The sequence below is a fragment of the Cherax quadricarinatus genome, chromosome 27 (genome assembly GCF_038502225.1).
Source record: "Cherax quadricarinatus isolate ZL_2023a chromosome 27, ASM3850222v1, whole genome shotgun sequence".
NCBI classification, from domain to species: Eukaryota; Metazoa; Arthropoda; class Malacostraca; order Decapoda; family Parastacidae; genus Cherax; species Cherax quadricarinatus.
In genome coordinates this window covers 20,560,836-20,573,057 of record NC_091318.1, presented here as the reverse complement: position 1 = coordinate 20,573,057, position 12,222 = coordinate 20,560,836, and the positions used below count along the sequence as shown (strand labels likewise).

Sequence of the window (12,222 nt, the reverse complement as noted above, 5' to 3'; positions counted from 1 at the left end):
ATCGCGTTTTCTTACGTCTGTTGTCATGTTCACCTAGCAAGTAGGTACCTGAGTGCTAGTAGAATGGTGTGGGTCGCATCCTGGGGGACATGTTTGGAGGACCACAGTGGAAATAAGCCAGACAGTCCTCGATGACGCACTGACCCTCATGGGTTATCCAGGGTGACTAACCCTCCGGGGTTAAAAATCCGACGAAAATCTTATCTTATTCACTATGTAAATAAAGTTTTCACGCAGGGGAAGTAGACATGATGGCGAGGACGTTTCGCCCTGTGTAGAGTTTTGATACAGTCGTAGAGAGCTTCATTAAGAGTTTTGATACAGTCGTAGAGAGCTTCATTAAGAGTTTTGATACAGTCGTAGAGAGCATCATTAAGAGTTTTGATTCAGTTGTAGAGAGCATCATTAAGAGTTTTGATACAGTCGTAGAGAGCATCATTAAGAGTTTTGATTCAGTTGTAGAGAGCATCATTAAGAGTTTTGATACAGTCGTAGAGAGCATCATTAAGAGTTTTGATACAGTCGTAGAGAGCATCACTAAGAGTTTTGATTCAGTTGTAGAGAGCATCATTAAGAGTTTTGATTCAGTTGTAGAGAGCATCATTAAGAGTTTTGATACAGTCGTAGAGAGCATCATTAAGAGTTTTGATTCAGTTGTAGAGAGCATCATTAAGAGTTTTGATACAATCGTAGAGAGCTTCATTAAGAGTTTTGATACAGTCGTAGAGAGCATCATTAAGAGTTTTGATTCAGTTGTAGAGAGCATCATTAAGAGTTTTGATACAGTCGTAGAGAGCATCATTAAGAGTTTTGATACAGTCGTAGAGAGCATCATTAAGAGTTTTGATACAGTCGTAGAGAGCATCATTAAGAGTTTTGATTCAGTTGTAGAGAGCATCATTAAGAGTTTTGATACAGTCGTAGAGAGCATCATTAAGAGTTTTGATTCAGTTGTAGAGAGCATCATTAAGAGTTTTGATACAGTCGTAGAGAGCATCATTAAGAGTTTTGATACAGTCGTAGAGAGCATCACTAAGAGTTTTGATTCAGTTGTAGAGAGCATCATTAAGAGTTTTGATTCAGTTGTAGAGAGCATCATTAAGAGTTTTGATACAGTCGTAGAGAGCATCATTAAGAGTTTTGATTCAGTTGTAGAGAGCATCATTAAGAGTTTTGATACAGTCGTAGAGAGCATCATTAAGAGTTTTGATTCAGTTGTAGAGAGCATCATTAAGAGTTTTGATACAGTCGTAGAGAGCATCATTAAGAGTTTTGATGCAGTCGTAGAGAGCATCATTAAGAGTTTTGATACAGTCGTAGAGAGCATCATTAAGAGTTTTGATACAGTCGTAGAGAGCATCATTAAGAGTTTTGATTCAGTTGTAGAGAGCATCATTAAGAGTTTTGATACAGTCGTAGAGAGCATCATTAAGAGTTTTGATTCAGTTGTAGAGAGCATCATTAAGAGTTTTGATACAGTCGTAGAGAGCATCATTAAGAGTTTTGATTCAGTTGTAGAGAGCATCATTAAGAGTTTTGATACAGTCGTAGAGAGCATCATTAAGAGTTTTGATGCAGTCGTAGAGAGCATCATTAAGAGTTTTGATACAGTCGTAGAGAGCTTCATTAAGAGTTTTGATGCAGTCGTAGAGAGCATCATTAAGAGTTTTGATACAGTCGTAGAGAGCATCATTAAGAGTTTTGATACAGTCGTAGAGAGCATCATTAAGAGTTTTGATACAGTCGTAGAGAGCATCATTAAGAGTTTTGATACAGTCGTAGAGAGCATCATTAAGAGTTTTGATACAGTCGTAGAGAGCATCACTAAGAGTTTTGATACAGTCGTAGAGAGCATCATTAAGAGTTTTGATACAGTCGTAGAGAGCATCATTAAGAGTTTTGACACAGTCGTAGAGAGCTTCATTGAGAGTTTTGATACAGTCGTAGAGAGCTTCATTAAGAGTTTTGATACAGTCGTAGAGAGCATCATTAAGAGTTTTGATACAGTCGTAGAGAGCTTCATTAAGAGTTTTGATGCAGTCGTAGAGAGCTTCATTAAGAGTTTTGATACAGTCGTAGAGAGCTTCATTAAGAGTTTTGATACAGTCGTAGAGAGCATCATTAAGAGTTTTGATACAGTCGTAGAGAGCATCATTAAGAGTTTTGATACAGTCGTAGAGAGCATCATTAAGAGTTTTGATACAGTCGTAGAGAGCTTCATTAAGAGTTTTGATACAGTCGTAGAGAGCATCATTAAGAGTTTTGATACAGTCGTAGAGAGCATCATTAAGAGTTTTGATACAGTCGTAGAGAGCATCATTAAGAGTTTTGATGCAGTCGTAGAGAGCATCATTAAGAGTTTTGATACAGTCGTAGAGAGCATCATTAAGAGTTTTGATACAGTCGTAGAGAGCATCATTAAGAGTTTTGATACAGTCGTAGAGAGCATCATTAAGAGTTTTGATACAGTCGTAGAGAGCATCATTAAGAGTTTTGATACAGTCGTAGAGAGCATCATTAAGAGTTTTGACACAGTCGTAGAGAGCATCATTAAGAGTTTTGACACAGTCGTAGAGAACTTCATTAAGAGTTTTGATACAATCGTAGAGAGCATCATTAAGAGTTTTGATACAGTCGTAGAGAGCTTCATTAAACTCAAGTAAAGCTTCAGCTTATGTTAAAAGCTTAACTCAGCCACGAGGATGAAGCAATGACAATTTGCGCTTCTAAATAAAGTCTCTCTCTCTTTAGCTTGGTCATGGACCGGGCCGCGGGGGGGGCGTTGACCCCCGAAACAGCCTCCAGGTTTTACCTCTTAGAAATATGCAAACTAAGCAATAAACATTAGATAACTTGTAACTCAACTACTAAAGCGGTACCGCACTAAGACTTCAAAAGCGTTCGGCAAAATTCTATATCTAAATCTAACGCACAGGAAATTTGCAGAAAAAAATTTATGCTACAAATGGTGTCTTATTTGATATAGGAAATAAGTCAGTGTCTTAATCTAGCCACAGGATGGTAGTGGCTAGATTATTGTGCATCCTATATCCATCCTGTGGATGGTAGTGGCTAGATTAATGTGCATCCTATATCCATCTTGTGGATGGTAGTGGCTAGATTATTGTGCATCCTATATCCATCCTGTGGATGGTAGTGGCTAGATTATTGTGCATCCTATATCCATCCTGTGGATGGTAGTGGCTAGATTATTGTGCATCCTATATCCATCCTGTGGATGGCAGTTGCTAGTTTATTGTGCATCCTATATCCATCCTGTGGATGGTAGTTGCTAGTTTTTTGTGCATCCTATATCCATCCTATGGATGGTAGTGGCTAGGTTATTGTGCATCCTATATCCATCCTGTGGATGGTAGTTGCTAGTTTATTGTGCATCCTATATCCATCCTGTGGATGGTAGTTGCTAGTTTATTGTGCATCCTATATCCATCCTGTGGATGGTAGTGGCTAGATTATTGTGCATCCTATATCCATCCTGTGGATGGTAGTGGCTAGATTAATGTGTATCCTATATCCATCCTGTGGATGGCAGTTGCTAGTTTATTGTGCATCCTATATCCATCCTGTTGATGGTAGTGGCTAGATTATTGTGCATCCTATATCCATCCTGTGGATGGTAGTGGCTAGATTATTGTGCATCCTATATCCATCCTGTGGATGGTAGTGGCTAGGTTATTGTGCATCCTATATCCATCCTGTGGATGGTAGTGGCTAGATTATTGTGCATCCTGTATCCATCCTATGGATGGTAGTGGCTAGATTATTGTGCATCCTATATCCATCCTATGGATGGTAGTGGCTAGATTATTGTGCATCCTATATCCATCATGTGGATGGTAGTGGCTAGATTATTGTGCATCCTATATCCATCCTATGGATGGTAGTGGCTAGATTATTGTGCATCCTATATCCATCCTGTGGATGGTAGTGGCTAGATTATTGTGCATCCTATATCCATCCTATGGGTGGTAGTGGCTAGATTATTGTGCATCCTATATCCATCCTGTGGATGGTAGTGGCTAGGTTATTGTGCATCCTATATCCATCCTGTTGATGGTAGTGGCTAGATTATTGTGCATCCTATATCCATCCTGTGGATGGTAGTGGCTAGATTATTGTGCATCCTATATCCATCCTATGGATGGTAGTGGCTAGATTATTGTGCATCCTATATCCATCCTATGGATGGTAGTGGCTAGATTATTGTGCATCCTATATCCATCCTATGGATGGTAGTGGCTAGATTATTGTGCATCCTATATCCATCCTGTGGATGGTAGTGGCTAGATTATTGTGCATCCTATATCCATCCTGTGGATGGTAGTGGCTAGGTTATTGTGCATCCTATATCCATCCTGTTGATGGTAGTGGCTAGATTATTGTGCATCCTATATCCATCCTGTGGATGGTAGTGGCTAGATTATTGTGCATCCTATATCCATCCTGTGGATGGTAGTGGCTAGGTTATTGTGCATCCTATATCCATCCTGTGGATGGTAGTGGCTAGATTATTGTGCATCCTATATCCATCCTGTGGATGGTAGTGGCTAGATTATTGTGCATCCTATATCCATCCTGTGGATGGTAGTGGCTAGATTATTGTGCATCCTATATCCATCCTGTGGATGGTAGTGGCTAGATTATTGTGCATCCTATATCCATCCTGTGGATGGTAGTGGCTAGATTATTGTGCATCCTATATCCATCCTGTGGATGGTAGTGGCTAGATTATTGTGCATCCTATATCCATCCTGTGGATGGTAGTGGCTAGATTATTGTGCATCCTATATCCATCCTGTGGATGGTAGTGGCTAGATTATTGTGCATCCTATATCCATCCTATGGATGGTAGTGGATAGGTTATTGTGCATCCTATATCCATCCTATGGAGAACTGAACATATGGAATTACTGAGTAGATACTTAATATATCCATGGGAGGTCATTCTGTTTGATCGGAGGAAGAAGAGGGTAGCTCTATCTCCTCGGATCAAGAGCCTCCCGCCCCTCAGAAGCCAATATGAAGAAACAGGATGAAGAATTGGCTTCGACTGGAGACGACGTTTCGCTCAGCATACAGGTTTATCATGGTGACACTGTGGTCACTCATAGTGTTAAGGTACACAAGGTGTGACTTATATCACTTTATATTGCCACCTATACAAGGTGTGTGAGTCTGGCCATCAGATGATGATAATAATAATAAGAATAAGAATAATAATAATAATAATAATAATAATAATAATAATAATAATAATAATAATAATAATAATAATAATAATAATAATCAAAATAATAATTATAAAAAATCAATAATGGTAATAATAATAATAGTAATGATACTACTACTACTACTACTACTACTACTACTACTACTACTACTACTACTACTACTAATAATAATAATAATAATAATAATAATAATAATAATAATAATAATATTAATAATAATAGATAAGAAAAAGAACACAGGAAAAAATTTAAAACAAGAACATGAGCAACCAGAAGAACATCAAGAACAAAAACAAAAACATCAAGAACAAGAACAAAAGCATCAAGAACATCAAGAACAAGAACATTAAGATCAAGAGCATCAAGAACAAGAACAAAAGCATTAAGAACATCAAGAACAAGAACATTAAGAACAAGAGCATCAAGAACAAGAACAAAAGCATCAAGAACATCAAGAACAAGAATATTAAGAACAAGAGCATCAAGAACAAGAACAAAAGCATCAAGAACGTCAAGAACAAGAACATTAAGAAAAAGAGCATCAAGAACAAGAAAAAAGCATCAAGAACATCAAGAACAAGAACATCAAGAACAAGAGCATCGAGAACAAGAACAAAAGCATCAAGAAGAACATCAAGAACAAGAACATCAAGAACAAAAACATCAAAAACAAGAATAAGAGCAAGAACATCAAGAACAAGAATAAAAGCATCAAGAACACCAACAACAACAAGCAGAATTATACAAGACAACAGACGGAGGCGGTGATACAGACAAAGGTAAGTTTAAACATGGTAAAACAATGTAAACACGTTAAATCATTGTAAAAAAAACTGTAAACGTGTAAAACGTTGTTTTTCCCGTTTCTTTAGTTTTCTTCATTATTTATTAACTGGTTCCGAAGGAAAAGAAACTCGTAGTGATGATGGAGTAAAGAGAAGGCGAGGGATGAGAGGGAATAGAGGTGAGAGGGAAAATGGAGTGAGTGGGGAGAGGTGAGTGGGTGAACGGAGAAAATAAAACACAAGAATAAGCTTAAAATTAGTTAAACGCAGCAATAAGAATAATAATTAAATCATGGATCCGGTGAGGGTTTGAACGTAAGGCGAGAGACGTTTTAAAACCCACTTGGCAGTCGTGTTACTGAGATTTTGTGAGTAAAGAAAACAACGTTGCGCTAAACACACATCACGTGGTTACTGAGCCAAGTCGCATTACGTACATTTTCTTGTGTAGATTCAAAGTTCCAGCTGCGGGTCACCATCTGACTAACACCCGCGTCAGGAAACACTTGTCCTGTTTCCTGACAAACCTTACCTAACCTAACCTAACCTAACCTAACCTAACCTAACCTAACCTAACCTAACCTAACTTAACCTAACCTAACCTAACCTAACCTAACCTAACCTAACTTAACCTAACCTAACCTAACCTAACCTAACCTAACCTAACCTAACCTAACCTAACTTAACCTAACCTAACCTAACCTAACCTAACCTAACCTAACCTAACCTAACTTAACCTAACTTAACCTAACCTAACTCTGCTTTATCTCGGGTCTTCACCGTCGGCTACACGCGCAACTTTATTCTTCTTTAATCTCTTTATTTTAAAACAATCCTCAGTTTTTGTCCATGTTTTATTGTAGTTTCTGTTATTTTATGTTTGTTATGTTGCAGGAATGTTTATGTGTTTATATGCACTTTAATAATGTCTTCTTAATAAAGGCCAGGAATTTTCTGTTGTATATTATTCACCTATATATATATATATATATATATATATATATATATATATATATATATATATATATATATATATATATATATATATATATATATATATATATATTTATTATCACACTGGCCGATTCCCACCAAGGCAGGGTGGGTTGAAAAAGAAAAACTTTCACCATCATTCACTCCATCACTGTCTTGCCAGAAGGGTGCTTTACACTACAGTTTTTAAACTGCAACATTAACACCCCTCCTTCAGAGTGCAGGCACTGTACTTCCCATCTCCAGGACTCAAGTCCGGCCTGCCGGTTTCCCTGAATCCCTTCATAAATGTTACTTTGCTCACACTCCAACAGCACGTCAAGTATTAAAAACCATTCATCTCCATTCACTCCTATCAAACACTCTCACGCATGCCTGCTGGAAGTCCAAGCCCCTCGCACACAAAACCTCCTTTACCCCCTCCCTCCAACCTTTCCTAGGCCGACCCCTACCCCTCCTTCCTTCCACTACAGACTGATACACTCTGATACAACAGTTTTGATAATCCCGCACCTCCTCCTAACTTCCAAACTACGAATTCTCTGCATTATATTCACACCACACACTGCCCTCAGACATGACATCTCCACTGCCTCCAGCCTTCTCCTCGCTGCAACATTCATCACCCACGCTTCACACCCATATAAGAGCATTGGTAAAACTATACTCTCATACATTCCCCTCTTTGCCTCCAAGGACAAAGTTCTTTGTCTCCACAGACTCCTAAGTGCACCACTCACCCTTTTCCCCTAATCAATTCTATGATTCACCTCATCTTTCATAGACCCATCCGCTGACAAGTCCACTCCCAAATATCTGAATGCATTCACTTCCTCCATACTCTCTCCCTCCAATCTGATATCCAATCTTTCATCACCTAATCTTTTTGTTATCCTCATAACCTTACTCTTTCCTGTATTCACTTTTAATTTTCTTCTTTTGCATACCCTACCAAATTCATCCACCAATTTCTGCAACTTCTCTTCAGAATCTCCCAAGAGCACAGTGTCATCAGCAAAGAGCAGCTGTGACAACTCCCACTTTATGTGTGATTCTTTATCTTTTAACTCCACGCCTCTTGCCAAGACCCTCGCATTTACTTCTCTTACAACCCCATCTATAAATATTTTAAACAACCATGGTGACATTACACATCCTTGTCTAAGGCCTACTTTTACTGGGAAATAATTTCCCTCTTTCCTACATACTCTAACTTGAGCCTCACTATCCTCGTAAAAACTCTTCACTGCTTTCAGTAACCTACCTCCTACACCATACACTTGCAACATCTGCCACATTGCCCCCCTATCCACCCTGTCATACGCCTTTTCCAAATCCATAAATGCCACAAAGACCTCTTTAGCCTTATCTAAATACTATTCACTTATGTGTTTCACTGTAAACACCTGGTCCACACACCCCCTACCTTTCCTAAAGCCTCCTTGATCATCTACATGTATATATATATATGTATATATATATATATATATATATATATATATATATATATATATATATATATATATATCATAACTAAGGAGAAGACTGAAAAATTAACCATAATTATAATTTTTATTTTCTGTCTTTTATTATTATTATTATTATTATTATTATTATTATTATTATTATTATTATTACTATTATTGTTGTTGTTGTTGTTGTTATTATTGTTATTATTATTATTATTATTATATTTATTATTATTGTTTGAATAAACATTTTAATTAATAAAGGAACCATTTTACTATTAATTAAAAATATAATACAAACATATAATTAATATCCATTTGAGGAGGAGGGAAGGAAGGGTAGATGTCCTAGGAAGGGGTGAAGGTACGGTATGAAGGAAGTTTTGAGGTTCAGGGGCTTGAGCATCGAGCAAGGGGAATCAAAGGGTGCTAAATCTGAGTGAATGTAAACAAGAGGCTCTGGGTTATTTGTTGTGCTGTTGGAGTGTGAGCAAGGTAGCCCTTCTGGACTGAAAGAGGAAGGAGCGTAGGGAAACCAGTTAGCCACACTTGAGTCCTGGAGGTGGGAAATACAGTTCCTGCTCCCTGAAGGAGTGGTAGGGAATGCTGCAGCTCGGAAGGTCATTTGAGTTGTGATGTCTGCGCATTTCTGGCAAGACAGTGATTGCACGAAAGATGGTGAATGTTTTTCTTTAGTTTTTTGGGTGGGGGAGATCCTTCTAGCTCTCAGGGAGACGACCAATTTGATAAAGTAAAAATTGAATAATATAATCATTTTATAATAGTGTTCATTTTATTATTATTATTATTATTATTATTATTATTATTATTATTATTATTATTATTATTAGTAGTAGTAGTAGTAGTAGTAGTAGTAGTAGTAGTAGTAGTTTCAAAATAAATGTGTATAATTTAATCAATATTATTATAATTATTATTATTCTGAGAATTATTATTATTATTATTATTATTATTATTATTATTATTATTATTATTATTATTATTATTATTATTATTATTATTATTATTATTATTATTATTATGAACATGAACATTAAAATTTATAATTTAAAGTATATTAATTTCATATCTTTTGTTAAAGTTCATCTTTTATTTAATTTAATAATCGTATTTACTTTATTTCCTGCAATAATATATTCCCGACTGCTTTTGTTCCTTATTTGTAAAATTTATATAAACAGATTTTACAAGAATTTCATTTGAACTTCTTAATTTATACATATATATTTATACATATATATTCACACGCACACAAACACACACACACACACACACACACACACACACACACACACACACACACACACACACACACACACACACACACATACACATATAAGCTGTAATAATATGTTATGGGTTTGGCTGTGACCAACTTGCATGCCAAGCTCTGGACGACTCTTACTGATTTACCGCTCCTTGAGATGCCACACAGGGTGCTGTTGCTGTAATGGTTGTCTATGATATATATATATATATATTTTACGAAATTCCAATAATTTCGATACCGTGTTGATTTATATAACCTCACTGATGTTTAGAAAATATAGAATTTTGGAGAGAGAAAAAAATTCATGAGGTTAAGAATAGAAGTGTTTATGTAAGATAAGATTTTTAATAATGTTTATAATATACAAAGTTATATATACACAAGGCTATATACACACTCTTCTGTACAATATATATGTATATATATACACTGATGAGTGATTGTGAGCACCTGAGACCAGGAATGTAGATAGTAGGATGCCATGGGCGGCAGTGGGCGGTATACTCAAGCCATCCCAACGCCCATCACCGCGACATGGAAGGCGGCGGTAGTGAGGTGGGCGGCAGGTGTGGGTGGAGAGTGCCAGGCAGCGGACAACCAAGGCTCTGGTGTAGAAACGGTGCTACTAATAGACGCGAGAATGGCTCTGGGTTGAGGACGGCTAGGGGCAGCGATGGCACTGGACGGCACGTGGGCGGTGAGGTGGGCGGCGAAGTGGGCGGCGGCGGTGGTGACTTATCCCTACCCATGATGGCATCGATGGTAAAGGCAGGGCGTGGGGCAGGGCGGGTCAGGGGCGGCGAGGGCGGCGTGGCAACCACCGGTTTGACGGGCGTGGGGGCCAGCACGCCGCCCATGGTGGGCGTAGGGCAGCTCGCAGTTTGAGAAATGGGCGCGAGGCTGCCCCGCAGGTGCCTGAGAAAGTCCGCCTGTTGCGTGAGGGCGTGATGGTGTTGGTGCAGGTGGGCGTGGGTGGGCGGCAGATATGGATGGTGAGCATAGGGCACTGGGCGGTGTAACATAGTCGGGTGCGGCCCCAGCAGCGCAGCCGCCGCCGCCTGTTGCTGCTGCTGTTGGTGCTGCTGCTGCAGCTGGTGCTGGTGCTGGTGCAGCTGGTACGGGTCTATCATACCCGTAGCCAGCAGGGAGAACACGTGCGGGTCGTTGAGGAAGTCCGGGTGTTGTCGCTTGTACCGTTTGCGGCGCCGCAGGAAGGAGCCGTTATCGAACATATCTATGGCACCCGGGTCTAGGGTCCAGTAGTTGCCCTTGCCGGGGTTGCCAGGCTCTCGTGGCACCTTGACGAAACAGTCATTGAGTGACAGGTTGTGACGGATGGAGTTCTGCCAGGCGGGGAACTTGGCCTTGTAATAGGGGAACCTGTTCATGATAAACTCACAGATCTCGCTCAGCGTCACACGTTTCTTCGGCGCCTGAACGATGGACATGGTGATGAGAGCGATGTAGGAGTACGGCGGCTTCACCGGACCGCCAGATTTCTTGTCGCTGCCGGCTTCCGTCTGGTCCTCGGAGGCCTCCGGGCGGGGGTCCTCGTCCTCGCAGGGGTCGTCCTCGTTGTAGTGGGCAGGGGGAGCCTCCACCCCAGGCGACAGGCACTCTGCGTCAGACATGTCCGCCTCACACACTGGCATGATCCTTCGGCACCGCTAGCGCCCTACGCACTACCACCAGCACCACCGTCCCGGTAACCTTGCGCACACACACACACAAACACACCCGCGTCCTCTCTCAAAACTACGGCAAAGTTGGCTAGAAGACGCGGTGCTCTCCACTCAGGAGCTAGCTGATAAATAATGATGACAAATGTAAGGACGAGACCATTTTTACAAGCCTCCACGCTTGCCTCCCTCCCCGGCCCGCGGCAAAGAGCCAATCACAGCAAAGAATGCGCCCAGGAAACCCCACCCCTCGAGCCCCCCGGCCAACCAGAATCCGCGCGCTGCCTCCAAACCACGCCCAGGTCCTCCGACCCACTCATCCTTGCGGACGACCACCGAACTCCCTCCCATTGCGTCCCGTTGGGCGGAGAGTGCGGTGAGTGGCGGAGATGATTAGATTTGGCCCCATCTGTTGTTTGCAGACAGAGCGACGCCATTTATCCATGAATTATTTGGTGGCGAAAATGGAGCAAATCACTTTGAGGGTTGAATAAAACCATTATCCTCGGGAGACCTAAAGTGCCCAGACACAAAGACTCGCGCCATTTTACACAAAGCGGAGACCAGGCGAGCCCCGCGTGGTCTCCAAAGCCTCCAGAACTCTCTCAATGAACGCTGTAATGAACACTGCAGAACGCTGTAGTGAACATATTGAACACTAATGGACAACACTGAAGGCTGTACGTAGTGAAGAATACTGAACACTGTACTGAATAGCGGATTCTGTAATGAACACTGATGAATACTGTAACA

The 12,222-nt window shown here is 40.2% G+C and overlaps 1 protein-coding gene across 1 annotated transcript; it reads right to left on the bottom strand.

The window, feature by feature from the left end:
* Window positions 1-10,239: 10,239 nt before the first annotated feature.
* Window positions 10,240-11,632, bottom strand: LOC128705753 (forkhead box protein D1-like). Its single transcript, XM_053800890.2, has one exon. It carries the CDS (start codon window positions 11,440-11,442, stop codon window positions 10,315-10,317), a length of 1,128 nt encoding a protein of 375 aa, XP_053656865.1. The 5' UTR covers window positions 11,443-11,632; the 3' UTR covers window positions 10,240-10,314.
* Window positions 11,633-12,222: the final 590 nt, after the last annotated feature.

Coding starts and splice junctions, on each gene's coding strand:
- LOC128705753 (XM_053800890.2), bottom strand. CDS start 11,442: ATGCCAGTGTGTGAGGCGGACATGTCTGACGCAGAGTGCCTGTCGCCT.